The sequence below is a fragment of the Cricetulus griseus genome, chromosome 4, assembly GCF_003668045.3.
Source record: "Cricetulus griseus strain 17A/GY chromosome 4, alternate assembly CriGri-PICRH-1.0, whole genome shotgun sequence".
Taxonomy (NCBI): Eukaryota; Metazoa; Chordata; class Mammalia; order Rodentia; family Cricetidae; genus Cricetulus; species Cricetulus griseus.
In genome coordinates this window covers 86116869-86136913 of record NC_048597.1, presented here as the reverse complement: position 1 = coordinate 86136913, position 20045 = coordinate 86116869, and the positions used below count along the sequence as shown (strand labels likewise).

The 20045-nt window shown below is 44.3% G+C and overlaps 1 protein-coding gene across 6 annotated transcripts in view; it reads right to left on the bottom strand.

Annotated features, from left to right (window-relative positions):
- Positions 1-20045, bottom strand: part of Fry (FRY microtubule binding protein) — a 378278-nt gene that overhangs the window by 165216 nt on the left and 193017 nt on the right. For all 6 annotated transcript variants that reach the window (XM_035443188.1, XM_035443189.1, XM_035443184.1 and 3 more), the window contains one exon: positions 5642-5695. In XM_035443188.1, coding sequence (XP_035299079.1) covers positions 5642-5695 — 54 coding nt within the window. The remainder of the gene's footprint in view (positions 1-5641; positions 5696-20045) is intronic.

The following is a 20045-nucleotide window of genomic DNA, read 5'->3' as shown; positions in this document are numbered from 1 at the left end:
TGTGGAGGCTTGTCAAAAACTAAAAACAGCCTGCTGCGGAAGGGAGGAGATCGCTGGGGCAGAGGGAGAAACGTTTTTCTTCAGTGGTGTAACTTCCGGTAAGGTGTGCATGCTCCTGTAAGTGCCCCATCCACATCACACTTCTGTAACTAACCCTAATGAAATCCTGTCTCTTCCTCCTCCCTTCTCTCCTCCCTTTCTTCTCCCTCTTCCTCTCCTCCTCCTCTTGTTCCTCCTCACCCTCTTCCTTTTCCTCCCTTCCTTTTATTTTCCTCCTCATCCTCCCCTTCCTTTTCTTCCTCAACCCCCCCATACATGTAGGCAGGTGCATAGAAGGAGGCCAGTCAGGGAGAAGAGAGCGATTAACATGAGTGGCTTGGGGACAAGAGAGGGTAATGGTGAGGGCAAATGTGATCAAAATACATTATGTACACGTATGAAAAGGTTGTCATGAAACCAATGACTATACAGTATTAAGAAAACATTTGAAAACTGAAAATAGAATCATCATATGACCCAGCTACAACCTTTTTTGGGCTTATACCCAAAAGGTTCTCTATCCTACCTCAGAGTCACATGTCCACTGATGCTCTCATCACAACAGCAAGGAATCATGGAACTTGCAAGAAAATGGATGGAACTGGAAGGTACTGTATAACTGAGGCAACCTGGGCTTTGAAAGACCAACACTGCGTGTTCTCTCTCATGTGTGGTCCCAGCTTTATGTTTTTTATATGTGTGCATTCATGTGGGTGGAGGAACTAGAAAATGGTCTATGAGATGGGGAGAAATGGGCATTTGGGGACAGGGTGAGGAGGGTAACAGAAGGCCTTTGGTATGAAAAAGAAGAAGGAACACTGTGGGTGGGACAGGACAAGCTGTAATGGAGGCCAGGGGGACAGGGTAGGGAGGATCAACCAAAGACATGCGTGTATGGAAATGCCATAAGAAAGCCTGCTACTTTATAGGCTAATGAATACAATTTAAATGATTCTGATGGGATAATTGGCTGTGACCAAAGCTGATGGTAGAGGTTTATCCACCAGAGCTAAACAAACACATTTTAAGGGCAGCTGCAATGGGGAGAACCTTAGCTATTTCTTGCCCAAGCACTGGTTCTCAGGGCCTCTTTGAGAATTCATGGGGGTTTAGCTCACATTCCCACACTTCTGATTCCAGCATAGAAGCACAGTGTCAACCCCCTGCCAGATTCCTGATGCTTGATACAAGGGGGCTGAGCGACACATGCTTGTTTTCCATCCTTAGACTTAAAAGGGAGGTATTGAACACCTGACCCCCAAGTTTCCTCTGAGCTGACTCACTTTTTTTTTTTTTTTTGGTTTTTCAAGACAGGGTTTCTCTGTAGCTTTGGAGGCTGTCCTGGAACTGGCTCTGTAGACCAGGCTGGTCTCAAACTCTCAGAGATCCACCTGCCTCTGCCTCCCAAGTGCTGGAAAGAAGCATATATGACTCACTCTTAAGGCAACAAGAAATGACATTGAGCATCGTAGCCAGCGCTATCCTGGAACCAGGCTAAAGCCTGTTACTGTAGTGTCCATCTTACCCACAAGTCTTAGTTACCTCCATGAGAGCAGCTGAAAAATGAACACAACCATTGGCCCAGGCATTCACCAGTGTAAGCCGGTCTGTGAGAACTGTGAGGGCCTCACCTGATTCTGTTCTCCTCTTCTCACCCAGCCCCACATCTCTGTCCTATCTTTCCTGAATCAGAGAAGTCTCCTCTCACTGAATCACCGTGAGCTCTCCTTAATTCTGATGTCTATTCTGGCCACACTAGTGATGTCTCTTATCTGACATACTATCAGGGACAAAACCTAGAGCAATGAACACTATTTATTGTTTATCATGGCTTTCCTTGACGGTCTTTCCTCTCCAGGGTCCTATGGTACTGCCCTGTCCCAGCTAGCTCTCAACACTTTCTCTCATCTCCTGTGTTCATCCTCATGTAAGTGCAGTGAGACAGTTTACCTATGACAATTACAGTCTGGTTCTGATGTTTGGACTGCCACCTGATGCTCTGGCTGAGGTTTCTTTGGGAAGTAATAAGAGATAAAGAGCCCCCAGTGGAGGCTGCTCCAGGCACCAAGATGGGGGAGGGGTGGTCCAGCTAGTGAAACAGCAGGGAGAATACAATATCTGAATTATAAATTGAGCACTCCCAAAGCCCCCAAATCTGAAATTTTTAAGGTGCTGGCATCTGACACCTTAGGTGGAAAAATGCTACAAATCTAAATCACTAATACATACAATTATTTGATTTTTTTTTCACAAAATTACCTTGAGGCTATGTGTAGAAAGTGTATATGCTATATACACAAATTCCATACTTAGACTTAGGTCCCATTCCACCTTTGTGTATGTAAAAATCAGAAATCCAAACCCACTGTGGTTTTTAGTATTTTGTGTAAGGGTCATTCAGCCAGCATTTCAGTTTTGTTTGTCCATTATTAGACAACACACAGGCAACAGTCTAAAAGCTAAGGTCAGAGAAAACAGATGGACACAGTTGGAAGGCACATGAAAGAATATTAGGTGATTCTTCAGCAGCTGTCTCTTGCGCTTGTGTCTCGTGCCCCCTCATGAATCTACCTTCTGCAAGGAAAGCGCTGCAATCCTCTCCCAGTGAAGGGACATTTATGAACACTGGCATTCATTTTTCTTTTGACTGCATTTGATTGCCACTCACTCAAGTCCACCCCTGTAAGCTGCTGTTTAATTGCAAAAATCAAGAACTCAAACGCCTGGGGCGTTAAACTGAAAAAGGATGCCTCTAGGGGCTGGAGAGGTGGCTCAGCAGTTAACATCAGTTGTTGCCTTCAGGGGACCCAAGTTTGCCTCCCAACACCCACACTTTGCAGCTCAAAACCACATGCAGCTCCAGTCTCTCTTCTGGAATCCCTGAGCTCCTGCACATACGTGGTACCCATATGTACACTCAGTCACACACACACACAAACACAAAATGATTTTTTCAAAAGCCACATCTTTAAAACCAAACAGAAGAAGGATGTCTGTTAAATTTGATAACAGAAGAAAGGCGCTTGAAGGTAAAATGGCTAGCCCATGGCTCACAGCACATTCTCCATGTGTCACAAAACAGACCCCATCCGAGGTGCCACCATGCTCTGGCATGCTGCTCCTTAGTGTAGCCAACATGATGAGCGACAAAAGTTTAGGCGTGCAATCGAGGCTTTCAGGCCACTTAACATGGCTTTATCAACTACGTGTGTCCCACAGCTGTGCATAGTGGGGCACACCTGGAATCCCAGCATTTGGGAAACAGGTGGGAGGCAGGGGGATTAGAGGTGAGCCAAGGCTACAGAGGAAGACCTGTCTCAAGAACATATGTCAACACACCAACAAGCAGTCATCCTTTGTACAGGTCTCCTTGCTTCTAGTTCATGTCAAATCTTCAGCAATCCTGAGCTGCCCCAACACCTCAGTTCTTCAAAGGTCTCCCACTGCTGTTCAGTGAACACAGCCTCCTGGTGTTAACACGAGACTGTCTTTCAGGCCATTTTGATACTGACAAGTGAAGGATGAAGCCCCATGCCCCTGGCACTGGGGCCTTCCACATCTTAGCCCTCCCCACCTGTTCAAGCTGACCTCTTTCCTAAAATACTCAGACTGTAGAAAACTTGGAGTATTCCCTTTTCTGGAGCTCCTGTGAGTCTAAATCCAGGGACCTTCCTACACCTTTTAGCTATCTTAAAACCATTTCAACAGTAGATTACTGATGGCAATGCTGAAAAATCCAAGCAGAAAAAGGTTCAATTGATAACTTCTTCATGGAAGAAGCCAGTCTTGCTATGGGATGTGGCTAGTTCAGGGGGCAATGCTCCATGTCTTATGATTCTGGGTCACTGTCCTACTATTGGTTCAAACTTAAAAACATCTGTACAGACAGTGCTGGTCAGAATGGGCCTTCTCAAGCTTTCAGTGCATATGTGTATAGGGAACAGAAGCCTGTAAGAGCCAGTTTATATCTAGACAATATGGTGCCGATATGGATATCTGGTATGAGTTAGCTGACACTGGACATTGTGGGGGGTGGTGGCTCTGAGTTAGCACAAAATGGCTGATGCCAGATGTCTGGGGACCCCAATTAATAGTGATGTAATCTGCTACGTAACAATTTCTGGCAGAGTGCTACTTTGTGTGGGTTCTGTATGAACATGGCCTCGAGGGCAGAGTCATAGCCTTAGGCAGCCTGCCTATGTGTTTTTCTGTGGCCCATGTATGCCAGCATGTGCCTGGGTGCTGCTGGTGATGACCTGGTCAGCAGCCTTCTTCTGGAATGAAAAAGTATTTTTTATTAGTCTACAGTTCCTCGAAAGTCTCTTTAATCTCCCAGGCGTTCATTAACCACCATCAGAACACAGACCTGTCAACATGCCCCCCCCAACCCTGTTTGTGTGGCAAGGTTAAAAATAATCTAGTGAATTCAGCGTGGAATTTGAGATTTAAGCCCAGGTCTGACTACCCCCAAGTGGTATTGTGTTTCTATAATGCTGAATGAAATACCTGAATGGAAAAAACAAACCGTAGTTAAGGCAGGTGATTTGGCATAACTATTTACTAGGGTGTTACTGCTCAGTGATTTGGAAGACATGCTCACTGCAGTGCTAATTTAGAATAATTTAGAGAAGAAGGAAGGAGATACATTTAGCTAGAGAAAAATATATTTTTCCCCAAGAAAAGGTAGTGACAGTAGGATAAAGGGACTAAAAATATGAACTGAAATGATAAAATCATGCAAAGATAGTGAAGGGGGCCGAAAGAGATCTACCACTTACAAAAGGAAACACCAGACACTGTGGACACCTTCACAAAGGGTCATTGACCAATCGAGTGATGGTGACAAACACAAGGGGCATCATGGGGCAGGCGGGTGGGGGTCCACCCTCCATCTCATCAGAGTCCAGACAAGCAGCCAAGTCTTCCAGGGTCACAGCAGCTCCAGAAGCTGGACCTGAGCTGGAGCCTGTGACTGTCCCTGGGCAACATGGGCCACAGAGAATTGTAGCTCTGTAGTATATATGGTTGCAATACTCTGCAAACATGTGCCACAAACATGAACATAAAGTGTGTTCTTTCTGTGTGGTTCCCAGGCTATAAGCCCCCTAGAGTTTATTAGGCCATAGGGCATTAAGCAGTATTTGGCCTCAGATCCAGGCACCTACTGAAGGGTCTAAAGACACTTTGTCCTGTATGTCATTACTGCTGATGTCTGGGCAGCACCATCACGATGCCCATCCAACTTCCTCCAATGTCCTGCTATTAATCATTCTAGATGCCCCTAAAGGCCCCTTAAGTGACAGACCGGATCTCTCCCTTATGATGTCATGTGCTTAGTCCTTTCCCAGTTTCAACTTTCTTTTATAATTTTTAAAAATTTACTATTTTCTCCCTGGAGCCTAAGGTTCCACGTTTTTATAATGATTCTTGAGGCAGTTTTTCTCTTTCAGAGTTGTCGATTCATCCACCCCACCACCACAACCATGCTCATATTTGCTCACACTAGGCATGCCCTCGGACACTGGATCAATCTCCAGCCCCTGCTTTGTGCATTCTGAAATAAACAGGAAACACACAACATGTGTAGCAGCATGTCACATACCTGATCAAACTGGGGGTCTTCTCCACGCTGTAGAGATTTCGTCAATGGCTTTTCCTACAACAACAACAACAACAGCAATATAACATATACAAAAGTAATTCTCTAGTATTTTAAACACTGTCAGAGAAATAGCATCATTGTTATAATTTTCTCATTCACCATTCCCTTTATAGAACAAGGGATGCTTATTTTCCTCTGCTAGCCTGGCCTTAACCTTCATTGCTAAATGATGGAGGAGGGTCCAGCCCCATGTGGGTGGTGCTATCCACTGGGCAGTGGATCTGGGTTATATAAGGAAGGAAGCTGAGCAAGTCACAGGGAAACAAGGCAGTAAGCAGGGAGTGTTCCTTTGTGCTCTCTGCTTCAATTTCCTACCGCAGCTTCTCTAGATGTTGAATCTGTTCCTTCCCCGAGTTGGTTTTTCTCAGTGCTTTATCACAACAACAGAGAGCAAACTAATATAGGAATAAAAAGAAACATGTAAAAGTTATGTGTGTGTGTGTGTGTGTGTGTGTGTGTGTACATCTGCAAACACATATGTGAATGCATGTATGCACATAAAATTTGTATTTAGCCAGTATAAATCAATGTCCTAGAAAAGCTTCATATACATTTAATCCATCACACAGACCTGTGGTTCCCTCACTTCTCCAATGTTCCCCAGTCACAAAGCTGACATACAGCCGAGGCTGATACAAACCCCATCCCCACCCTGGCTGGCCTTGAACTTGTGGCAGTTCTAGCCACAGGCTCTTGAGCAATGGCATAAAAGGTACCATTATAGAGTCTCAGCCCACACCCCCAAGGTTTCCCTCGGAGACTCAGGAAGCAACTGCCTTCTCTCATTTGGGGACTGACTATACAGCGTTAAACTGTATGCATCTAAACGAAAGAGAATGCTGTGTTCTTATAGGCTAGTAAGCCTTTCTTTTTAATATATACTGTCCATAACATACAAATTGGGGAGTGGATATAGAAATGTAGGTGAGAAGAAAGAACAATGAAAGGAACAAGAGTTTTGGCTCAATGCGGAGAAAGGGTCCATTCTCTGATTAAATTGGAACGCACTGTCTGTGTCTGTAAAGCTCACAGTGACGTTTTCTCGGTAAAGCCAGCTGGATGCAAACATTAGCCATAACGATGTGAAAACAGGTGGCAATCAGGCCCCACAGACATCCTTGGAACAATTGTGGGGTGATAATTTCTACTTGGAACTTTCTCTATTCATCCGGGCCTGAGGGGGTCACTTTGTGCCCAACATCCAGGCTGGGAGGAAGGTTGGGTAGCATGTGGTTCCTGCCACCAGGAAAGAGTCTGAGGAGAAATGTGGTCAGTGATACCCATTGTATTATCAATGCCTGCTTATCATTCAAACACTGGCTCCAATATCACTCCCTCAGGGGAGTCTTTTTGAGCCAGCCTCCAACACCAGTTCCATGCCCCACCTTTCAGACCTGCAAAACTCCATCATTCTTCCTTTCATAGCACAAGGCCACATTACAGAGGGTTGTGTGCATGTGTGATGCCCCATGTACCTCTCCTACTTGTCAAGAAGCTCCAGACAGGCAGAAACCTCATCAGTTTCTCTCAGCACATAAAGGTCTTGGGGAAGCCAGGTGGTGGTGGCGCACACACATTAATCCCAGAACTTGGGAGGCAGAGGCAGGTGGATCTCTGTGAGTTCAAGACCACCCTGGTCTACAGATCCAGTTCCAGGACAGCCAGGACTACACAGAGAAATTCTGTCCCAGAAAAAAAAAGTCCTGGTGAAGAGCAGGGCTTGGTGCTGGATTGGGGGACTATACTCTCTTTGAATATGGGGTCTTCTTCATATTTATGTGTGCATGTGAGCTAAAAATTAAATATATGTTCATATATATATCATTTGCCAAGTGTGGTGGTGTACACCTTTAATTCCAGAGCTTGGGAGGCAGAGACAGGCGGATGTCTGTGAGTTCACAGCCAGTCTGGTAGTCCAGGCTAGCCAGGGCTACATAGTGAGAGCCTTTCTCAATAAATAAATAGTAAAATTTTATTGTGGGAAACATTGATAAATTTAGCACTTTAATTGGAAAATTATGTGCCAGTAAGTAGATTTATAGTGTTGTCAATCACCTCCACTGTCAAGTTTATGAGTTCTTTTCATGCTGGAAGATTTTATTTCAAACATGGCACACACAGACCCCCAAATATGCAAGAGAGTAATTCTTAGTATCTATACTAAGCCATACATGATGATGGAGGTTTTCTGTGGCTTTGTACTGTAGATACATAAATGCTTGTTCTACATAAGTTCAAAGATTGGGAATGTATCAGAACATGAGACCCAAGATCAACCCAAAACAAATGCTGTCACCTGTCAGGAGTCTGTTGCTGGGACTGGGTATGTGTGACCAGGCCAGTCATATTCTGAATATTCCAGTCATATTCCTTTTCTTACTACAAACAGTGGGGAGCTCATAGACACAGCACTTCCTGGGTACACATTTGCACACACACAGGAAGGAAGCAACATTCTGCAAACAGGCCCAGCCTGTAGGATAAGTTATGCCACACATGATACTCAGGTCTATTCGGTAAGATGTGGACTTGATGCCTCAGTAAAATAATATACTGAGTTTCCTTCCTTATCTATGTGTACTCAAATACGCTGTCTTAATCATTTTCTTTGACGACTTGGATTAAATTTCACTTTCAAAATTATAACCCTCTATTCCCCCCTTTCCCCTGTCTATTACTGTGAGGGCTAAAGTTATGTTTTAAGTTTAAGTTACTGTGTTTAAGAGATGTACAAAACAGAAAAGCCTCTAACCTGTAAGCCTCACTTGCTCAAGGACAAATAACTTCCTGGAATACTGGGGTGGGGGCTGTTGGTCATGTAAGATAACAAGCCAAGTGTTTTTCCTTCTGTAAACAAGCTTGGTTGCCCCAACTGTGTGGGATGTGCTTGATCACACAAAGGTGGGAGGTACGTAGGCAGGAAGTACATCAGGATGTATGCTTGCCCCTGATTGGATGAAGGAGGTAAGCATGTAGCCTTGTGGGGTTTGCCTTTATGAGCCTCTGACTAATGTAACTTGGTACCAAACCCTGGGAATCTGGGGTATGGATCTAGACAGTGTCTACCGTCCTGGCCAGTTATTTAATAAAGCTTGCTTTAAATTTGGATCAGAAATTGTGGCAGTGGACTTATTCTCACTCAGTGGGATTAACATTACCTATTATTTCACACACAGTGTTTTCTTTGCAGCTGCTGGTGTTAGCGGTTCCACTCCGTTGTCACTTGTCTGACTTCCCCGCACCTCTGACATATAGAATTAACTATTGGGGGGTGGGGGGGCTACACAAGTGACTATGTACCTATGCACCTGGAAGATGGCTTTGGGCAGAGAATCTAGTTGACATTTAAATCTTACAAATATCATCTTGTATCAGTATGGATTTGTCAGTATCAGGGTGTTTAGGAGCAGACCTGGGAGAAAGAACATTACACTAATATTAGATTAAGAGAAAGGAGGAATGGAGGGATAGAGGAAGGGAGGAAAGAAGGAAGGAAGGTAGGAAGGAAGGGGAGGGAGCATAGGAGGGAAGCAGAGCTAATTAGATTTGGTGGGTTATTAAAAAGAAAGATGAGGACATGAGGATGGGAGGGGATGAATGGGAGGGGATGCATTGGGGATGGATCTGGAGAATGGGAGCCGTATGTCTTGAGGAGTCTGGGGAATGAGAGGGGATGTATGGAAGATTTGGGGAGTGGGGGGGATATGCTGTAGGGTCTGAGGGAATGGGAGGGAGGTGTTGTGGGGCCTGAGCAAATGGGAGGGTATTGTCAGGGGTCTGGGGAATGGGAAGGGATATGTTGGGTGTCTGGGGAATGGGAGGAGATTGTTGGGGAGTCTGGGGAATGGGAGATGTGTTGCGTCTCTGGGGAAAGTGGGAAGTTGAGATGGCTGTGATTAAGATATATTGTATACATGCATAAAATGTCAAAGAAAAAAGAAACATATTCTAAGAAATAGAGTACAAAGCTAACCTAGGTTACATAGTGAGAACCTATCTCCAAATAAGATAATGGAAAGTATATGGAAGACAGTGCACATTCTATGCCAATACTACATTCTTTACACAAGGGACTTGAATACCCATGGAATTGCTATTTGCTGGTGAGAAGGCTCCTGGAGCCAATCTCCTGTGAATCCTGAAGGACAACTGTGTTCACCCCAAACAATGCTGGAGGTAATTCAGAGAGTTGCAACAAGTCAGCCAGTGTTTGAAAATGACCACATGACTTGCTTGACACGCTACTCCAGTCTCATAGTTTACGCTTGAATTCTTTAAAATTGAACAAACAACTAAGACACAGCCTTGACATATCTACTCCTTTTCCAGTTTTTTTCTTTTAAATTTAAATCATACAGTTCTTCACTTTTGAAGATGGTTGTCAGTCATTCTCTAAACCCACTTCAACAGCATGTATCTCAAAACTTCTGGTGGAGTTAGCTGCAGGCAGGTCCCCCTCTGTTTCTTCTGTTTACAGAAGCTTGTGTGGGACACTCCTTGCCTGCTATACTCCCAAGCTGGCTTTTCTCCCCCTGAATCAAAGAGCAAGGCTCTCCCATGCCCCAGGGCAGTTGTCTATGGTCAGAAGGCTTCTGCACAGGCAAAGGGCGAGTGCTTGTGACTCCTATTTGCTATGTTATGGAGTTTGCATGTCCACCCCCACCCTCCTCCCACCCCCTCATCCCTTAAGAAAACATACCTCTAATGCTTTTTGTGTCCATATCTTCCTAAAAAGGGCAGAGTGAAACCACAGACATCCATCCTATTTTCAAATAATTTCAGTGTGTTCTAGCTCCTCAGTCATCTCATATTTTACACCAAGTACTCCATAACTCCTAAGATGAAAGGTGGCCAAACGGGCCATATCTCAGACAGAAGTCTCAAGAGGTCTATGGCTCAAAGGTAACTTTATCTTAGGAATTCAAGGAGCACATTCAATAAACCATTTCTCACTTCTGATATTTTGGTGGGTCCCCCAAGTTCCAACCAGGACCCACACAGGCTAGAGTTCTGGAAGCTAGCAGACTCAATTTATTCTGTCTTTGAAGTCACACCCATCAGTGTGTTCAACCCAGGAGGGGCATAGGGCTCATAGGATACTCAGACAAGCGTGTCGTCTGCCTGTACTTAGTAGCTGGAGGGACATGTAAGGACACAGATGGGAACCCACAGCATCCTTGGTAACCTGGAAGGCTCTTACCTTCACTAAGCTCCAGTTCCCAGTTAGGTAAAATGGGGAAAAAACAAACAACAAACAAACCTCTTTGCAGCATAGTGTTGAGTATCACTCTGTTAGTGACCTATGAGAGGGCTGCTGCTCTCTTAGGGAAATTTCTTTTGGTGTCATTACTATCTGGATTATATTGAGATGGACATGTGCCCTCCCGTATAATGTCCAGGAGCTAAAACCAAATCCCATATGTTTTCTTGGGATAATGCATAACACCCCTATTGATATTAAGATTTTAACTTGAACTCCCTCAAATGTTCCTATAACCAGAGAGCTCTATTGTAAAAAAATAGTGTGGGGTGCATTACAAAGTGCAAACATCCTTCTCTCTTTAAAACAACAAAAGTGAAAGCCCACATTGCTATAAATACTTTTATATCTTTAATAAATATTTATTCATTTTTGTTTTATGTGTATGAGTGTTTGCCTGCATTCATGTCTGTGTACCATGCGTGTGCAGTGAAACTGGAGTTATAGACAGTTGTGAGCACCACATGGATGCTGAGAACTGAAGAGCAGCCAGTGATCCTAACTCCGAGCCATCTCCAGCTTCAGGACATTAATTGTTAATTTAGAGGCAATCTAATGGAATGGTGGAGTGATTATTTAAAAGACCAAAATCACACTTCAACCAAGCACTGGATTCTGAAGACTTGAGACTTGCGTTTTTCGCTTATAAGAACATGTTTGGTGCACCATTGGCTGAAAGACTTTGTATATGATAAGCAGGGAAAATTCACATTATATAAATTTATATCCCACACTATATATGAGTTGTCAAAAATTTCAAAACTGATTTCAGATTAGCTTCCCTCTTCTTCACCAGGCAGAGGAAGAGGCTGAGAGGCACGTTGTATTCCATCACCATGGAGATAGTGTCTTTCAGAGTGGAGGGCTGGGGACCCAATTGTTGCAAATCCACCAAAGCACTTAGCCCAGAACTATCAGCTCCTGGCAGTTGCAGGAGTTATTTCCTGAACCAAAGAAAAGTGGGGCACAAAATATCTTCCGGGCTGTCATGTTTTTCTCCATATCTTATTAGGGGCAGCTCTGACTTGACTTTAAAAATATGGTCTTAATAATAATAACCTTTCACCCCAAGCAACTCCCTGGTGATGGAGGTGGGGGTGGGGTGGGGTGGGGGTGGGGCAGGGCAGCCAGGCAACTGAGGGTGTGAACAGTCCTGATGATGTATCAGAGTATGGACCGTCCACTGCACAGATCATTGGCATGCCTGTTTGTCCACAGGTAACAGTGAGTATCACTCTGTGATGCCCTGATTAACCACCCAGCACCAGTTAAAAATCCTTGGATGTACAGGGCTGCATGCTTGCTTCCCTCTTATTCCCTTCAACCAACAAAACGAGTTTCTGTGGGTAAAATAACATACACTGGCTTTCACCAAAGCATTAGGGGAAATAATTCAAGATCAAGAGAATGATACCAACTGTCCCAAAGAAATTAAAGATACAGGCAGGTAATTCTCTTCAGGGGGTAGGGTGAAGCTATGGCATGAAGCATGATGGGAGACCCCAGCAGGTAAGACTATTTGGGCGCTGAGTGTTTGAAAAGAAAACCTCTTGAGAATATTTGTCCTACTTGTGGCTGGCTCTGCTCATGCCAGCAGAGCCTAATTCTCTGTCAAATTTAACAGTCCCAAGACCAAATCCATTATCTGAACAGTGGAGAGGAAACTTCAATTAAATTTGGCTACAAGGTTAATTTTCATTTTAATTGAAGAAGAGAATGGCTTCCGGACACTCTTTTCTTTCTCCAATAGCTACCATGAAACATGACCTTCACTGATTTTTTTCTAAATTGTATTTTCTATTGTTGGTGATTTCTATTTTTTTGCTCCTACCTCACTTCTTTACATCCTCAATATGTTTAATGAACGGACTTCAGTTCATCTGGCTGGATCTTTGCTTGTTTCTTCAGGTCCTCACTCCACACAGAAGCTCCTCTATCTTTGTTCTCCCACTTGCAGCTCTCCCAGGCATCATCATTCTATATACCCGCAACACAGACACACACAAAGACACACACACACACACACACAGACACACACACACACACAGAGGCACACACACACATACACAGGCACACACAGAGGCACACACACACACACACACACATACACAGGCACACACACAGGCACACACACACACATACACAGACACACACAGACACAGACACACACACACACACAGACACACACACACACAGGCACACACACAGACACACACACACACACAGAGGCACACACACATACACATACACAGGCACACACAGAGGCACACACACACAGGCACACACATATACACACACACAGGCACACACACACATACACAGACACAGACACACACACATATAAAGGCACTCACACTCACACACACACATACAGGCACACACACAGGCACACACACACACACAGAGGCACACACACAGGCACACACACACACATATACACACACACAGGCACACACACACACAGGCACACACATATACACATACACAGGCACACACATACACACACACAGGCACACACACACAGGCACACACACACAGGCACACACACACAGGCACACACACACAAAGCACACACACAGGCACACACACTCAGGCACACACACACACAAAGCACACACATACACACAGGCACACACACAGGCACACACACAGGCACACACACACACACACACACACACACACACACACACACACACACACACACACAGAGTTCCCCCTCCCTCCTTTCCTCCTGCTCCTCCTACCCACTCCTCCCATCTGCTCCACAGAGAGGGTTAGGCCTCCCTAGGAAGTCTACTAAGTCTGTCCCGTCATCCCATTGCCTCTGCTCTTTCTTAAATCATTGCGAGATGGCTTTTGTCTCAGCACTAAAAATATCATCCCCAGAGACCCGAGGAATTTCCAAAATGGTGGCCATTTTCAGTACTTCCCCCTGACCTCTAGTTGCCCTGAGCCGTCCCTGATCACTCCTTTCTTTCCACTTGAGTCACCACCCCAGCCAGCTCTCAGTTTTCTCCTTCACAGGCTAGTCTTCCCTCTAAAATATTTATACTCTGTAACGCTGAAGCATCTTGAGAAAACCTCCTGGAACATTCCAAGTTTACCTCCTTCGACCTAGGAATTGAGTAGAAAGAAATCCCCAAAGGAGTCAGGAACACCAAAAGGGATATTGGGGATCAAGAAATATACTGGATGTATGCACAGGTACCAATAAAAATGTCTAATAAAATATGAGTCAGATAAGTGACAAGTAGAGACCATCAAGATTTGTGCGGATTAAAATTGCTACCATGCCACAGCAAAATCCCGACTGCTGAAATTATATTGATGACTTTAAGAAATATCAAAACTTAAAATGCTGTGTGGAAACATATTACAGCAAAAGAGGAACATTTAAGACTTTACTAGTGCTATGCATTTATTTATCTTGCTGGACCTAGAACTAATTTTTATTACTATTTTTTGTCACTATAAAAATGAAGTACTTTCATATGATCCCTTACTTATGTTAAAAAGTGATGCCTCTGTTAGTTCTCCAAAGAAAGCCCAATGACAAAGGCACAGCTGAAAAGGGGAAATCAAATAGATTTAACATTGAAATTCCATGTTATCCCAGGCAGCTTGGTCATCATCAAGAAGAGAAGCAACTGCTGGCCAGGATGCTGTGAGAAAAAGGAACCCCCATTCACTGTAACATAGTGTCTACAGCGGAAAACCAGTATGGGAGTCTTCAAAAGGCTAAAAATAGAATTAGCATGTGATTCATATATATTGCTCCTGGGTAGATACTTGAAGGAATCTAGGTCAACATACAGCAGAAACACTTACACACGAGTTGATTGTGGCACTATTTACAGGAGCTGTGTGGACCCCGATTAAGCACATCAACAGATGAGGGTGAAGAAAAGCTGGTAGATACACACATTGGAGTTTGACTGTTTATATTAATTTTAAAGATGCATGCAGGTGTGTTATATGCACAAAGGTGGGGGGAGCTGGAGAACACCACTGTGTATACCTTCTCCCATATGTAGAATCTAGATCACACACACCACACACACACACACACACCATGAAAGTGAAGGGGAACAGTTTGAGACGAGGCAGAGCACCAGAGGGAGGTGGGCAAAGGCAGGGGAGGGTGTGGTGGGGAGAATACCATCACAGCGTGTCACCTGTGCATATGAAAGCATTATAATAAAGTTCGTCTGCTCGATGAACAGAAAGGTACCACTGTGGATGGTAAAGCCAGACATGTGAGTGGAAAGAACCAGGTTGAAAATAACTTGAGGAATAATGTCTACCACATTTTATATACTCAAAAAGAGGAGACTTTGATAATCTTTCATGGCATCTGTGGGTATAGTGGCCCAGTGAGTAAAGGAGCCTGCCACCAAGCCTGCTGACCTGAGTGAGTGTGAGCTCCAAGACCCACATGGTGGGAAGAGAAAATTGACCCCCATGAGTTCTTTCTGATTTCCACATGTGTACTATCACACACACACACACACACACACACACACACACACACACACACACACACACACACACGGGCGCGGGGGCGGGGGGTGCGAGGAAGAGGAAGAGAGAGTCCTTCTGAGGGAGAGAGCCACTTTTCTGTGGGAGGAGTGGCCACTGGTAATTGCCTGTTCACCCACACCCATGCCCATATGGGCACTAATTCAACCTAGTGAGTTATTTAAAAAGGACATGTAGTTGAGAGAGAGCTGTGATGAGGGGTAGAAATTGGAGAGAGGGAGTAGGGGTGGATTCACTAAACATACACTGTACACATGTATGAAAATTTCAAAGAATAAATACAAATATTAAAATAAACAGATTATAGCCTTACCCATGGAGGGACTGAATACTATTAAATTGGAATACAAAGCCCCTTGATTTCGTTTCCTATTTCAAGACCGTTTCCACCTGGTTTATTTGCATAAGTTTCAATTGGACTGCGGTGGGGCTTTACATTTCATTTCACTGAGGAATAATCCTATTTAGGAGCCACAACAGAAATGTTTTTCCACCTGCATGATTCCAGGCATATTCACAATCAGGGAAACAGACTTCAGGGTTAGCCACCTGCAGAGAAAAGTGACTCTGTGAGCTCATTTGTGAGGGCATCTCCTTCAGCTGTCTGCTGGAATCTTCCCCCAGTCATCATCTCTGCTTTTATTTTAGTCACTAGCGATGCTCTGGTTCTGAGTTACGGTGAGGCTACAAGATTCCTGGGAACAACTTGAGAGAAAACGAGAAAGGAAAGTGCAAGCCTAAAGTGCCTCACTCCCAAGCAGCTAGTTCCAAAGTTACTGGTTTAATTATATGTGGAAAAATAAGCCAGTTCCTCGTCAAGCACGCCATAAATATTCTTCATATGACCAGCAGTCCTCTGGTCTCTGTTCTGAACAGTGTATTACTTTTATCACTATTATTATTCTCTGTGCTCTTTCATCAGACATGTTGAAGTAACAGTGTGTATAATGTGAGGGGCTGTAGGAAGAAGATAAGGCCCACAAGGCTGAGAGATGAGTCAACCTGGAGTCTGCCTATGGGCCTAGCAACAGATGCTGTCAGAGGTTCTGATCGTGCCTAGCCAATGAGGGGCTATCATGCAATGTCATCTCAGACTGGGTGCTGGGAAGAGGATATATAAGGCTCTCTCTATTGCTGAATAAATGAGCCTGCTGTTTGCCTTTTACCTGACTCCCAGTGTCTGTGTCTTTGACACTGAGCCTTCTAACCCACCCACCCCACCCCACCCTGCTACCCCCCAAAGTCATTAGGACCCAGCAATAAAAAAGTTAACCTGGCTCAGGCAAGCCCCACCTTCACAAAACCTTTCATCATGAAACTTGTCTCTCTCCCTAGGTCTTAGCCTTTGCCGAAGGAGAAGGTGAGAGCCCTGTGGACTGGCTGCTTTTGAAAGCATGTGGATATTTGCCTTTTCTGAGATTCTGGAGTTGAAAACAAAGCCACAGCTCTTTCTAGCTCTTGTCAAGTGAGTTGAGCGTCCTTCTGTCCAATGTTCTAGTCGCAGGCCTTTGCCAATGCCCAAAATAGTTTCCACTGTGGTTCTTTACAGAGACAATGGAAAGTTCCAGAGATGCAAGAGTTAATAGGGCTACATCTGGCTGCCTGACTGCTCTCACCTTATAGTAGATAATGCTGGATCCCGACTAAGGGACTTACTGGAAGTATAGGTCACCTGCAGATCTGTTGTGGAAAAGTTAAGTTTTTTGAATATCAGCCGGACTATAGGAGAGGGGTCAGACAAAAGAGCCAGCCTTGGAAAATAGAAAATCTCTTGAAATTCTGGACTTACTAGAACAACACATCTTTTCCTATGGTGGACTACTAGGTTTTTTCACTATGACCTGGCACTATGCTGTTCATGGTTGTCTCTGTGCCTGCCTGTCCTCAGGAACTTACGACTGTTCCTCTTTGATGGCCTCTGATAACCATCATTGTTGGAGTCACTTCATGTCTTAGTTACACTACTGTGGCCCTCACTGTTTACATATTATGAGGCCCTTAAAATGAGAAATGGTCACCCTCCCCATGTGATTAAGCACTTGGTCTCCAGTAGGTGGTGCTGTTTCAGAAGGCTGTGGAACCTTTAGGAGGTGCAGCCTGCTGGAGGAAGCACATCATTGTGGGTGGGCTTTGGCAGTTTATGGCCCCACCCCACATCCAGTTCATTCTCTCAGCTTTATGTTTGTGGTTGAAGATGTGATCTGCCTGCTGCCATATTTCCTCTGCCATTATGGAATCTCTCTCTGGATCCATATGCCTGAATAAATGCTTTCTTCCTTAAGTAGCTTTTTTCCCCCAAAATGTTAGCTCACAAACAACTAAGACAACATCTGTGCAAACCTTAAGTACTTTGTTGGAAACCTAGTGAGAGGGTGGCCTTGTTGTCATCTGTTAAGCACTTTTATTTGTTGGCCTCTATCACCTCCCAAAACATAAGTACACAGAGAGCCCTAAATGACTTGAAAAAGTTCTGGCTGTACCATGTATCATGGCCAAGTTCAGGAGGAAGAATCTGGCCAGAAGTGGGCAGCCAAATGCTTGCTCAAGGCTCATCTCTGCTTGAGTACACGCCAAGAAAGGCAGGCTTCCAAGGCAATACTACAAGTTGGAGTTAGTTGATCCTAGCACCCCAATTATAGCAATGAAGATGGTGACAAGGGCTGAGTGCCTCACATATGTGCACAAGTACCCCAGGTGTTCCACACATATCACTGTGCCCCATCAGTCACCCCAGGAATTAGGCACTGACACTCATCTTGCAAATGGGGAAAAGAGGCTGGCATTGTACAGGACCATACACCTACAGAGGTGGAATGGATTGAAATTAAATCAGTTTGCCCGAAGTAACTTTATAGCTTTTTGTTTGTTTGTTTGTTTTTGTGTTTTGAGACAGGGTTTCTCTGTGTAGCTTTGCAGACCACTCTAGCCCTGAACTCACAGAGATCCACCTGCCTCTGCCTCCCGAGTGCTGGGACTAAAGGCGTGCTCCAACACAGCCTGGCAGTAACTTTATATATTTATATCCACTCATGTCATTTATAACTTTATAGCCATTCAATTAACCAAGCTGAAACTGATGGGGCTTCTGAATTTGGAAAAGCTGAAGGAAGAGACTAGTTTTTAAATGGAGCTTATTGAGAAAGTAATAGCCTATGACATCAGTGAGGGATGCTACATAAACAGAGACTTGTATATTGTGAGAGTAGACCTTCTGTGGCTGAGATCATCTACTGATGGAGTGAGGCAGGGCAGTGACTTTGTCAATGAATGATGAGGCATCTGCAGATGCCTTGAGGCAGTAGACCAAGAATCAATGTTTTTTCTTCTTAGCTTATTGTAGAACACTCATCTATGAAGTAAGAAGGATGGAGAAAGGCCCCTGGTTATCAGTGTAGAGGTGACTAAGATGGTCTTTGAAATACACCAGTTCCCACAAAGGTCCTCCTTTTTAGATAATCTGTTTAATGTTTTAGTCATTCATTTCTTGGCATACTTATTCACTCACAAAGCATTTATTGGGAATGGAGAGATGGCTCAGTGTTAAGGGCACTGGCTGCTCTTCCAGAGGACCAGGGTTCAGTTCTTAGTGCCTACACAGCGGCTCACAACCACCTGTAACTCTAGTTCTAGGGGAACTAATGCCCTCTTCTAGCCTCTGAAGGCACCAAACACATGCATGTGGTAAACAAGCATGTATGCAGGCAGAAAAGTCATACACATAAAATGGAAAGAAATTAATCTTTAAAAACAAAGCATTTACTTTCTACTATATGCAAAGCATTAAAAACTGGGGATGTGGGGAGAGAGAGGAGGGCAGAGAGAAGATATGGGAGACACAGAGACACAGGAGCTGTCTCTCTGTAGATTCCTGGTGCTTTTTCAACTGAAAAGTCTGGCCCTAGGAAAATGCAGTTTATACTATGGTCTGATGTGTATACACTTAAGCAGTGCATACTCTTAAAACTGTAACATTCTCTATTTTAATTTAGTGACAAAAACAATACCTGGCTCAAGAGAAAAATATGGTAGTTCCAATAAAGCATGCATGTGTGTGCATGTGAAGCTGAGCATCCCAGGAGGTGCAGAATTCATAGATGCATTGTGACTGGCAAGAAATGGGTTTATACAGGTGCATGGCATCATTAAGGACAGGGCAGAATCAAGAGCTAGAAGAACATGAAATGAGGGTTTCAAACAAGAGGAAAGAGATAAAGGTTTGCTTAGGGAAGATTATCAGAAAGGATCAGAGGGGAGAGATGGTGACATTCCTGTCACTCTTTGGGGGACACTACCCTGCTCTGGGCACTCATGCCTGTACACTTACTTTTATCAGTGAGTGAAGCAAACCAAAAACCTCAAAGATCATAAAAGCAGAAAAATGGACCAAGTAGACCACCGATCTCCCATGCAATATCCGCAAATGCTGAGAAATGAGCTGACAAGACACACAAAGGGCAAGAAATGGGATGCCATCATAGCTGCCCATGGGAGGGCCCTTTGTCTCATTATCCAGGCAGTCTTTCTGCTGTCTACATGAAGATAAAG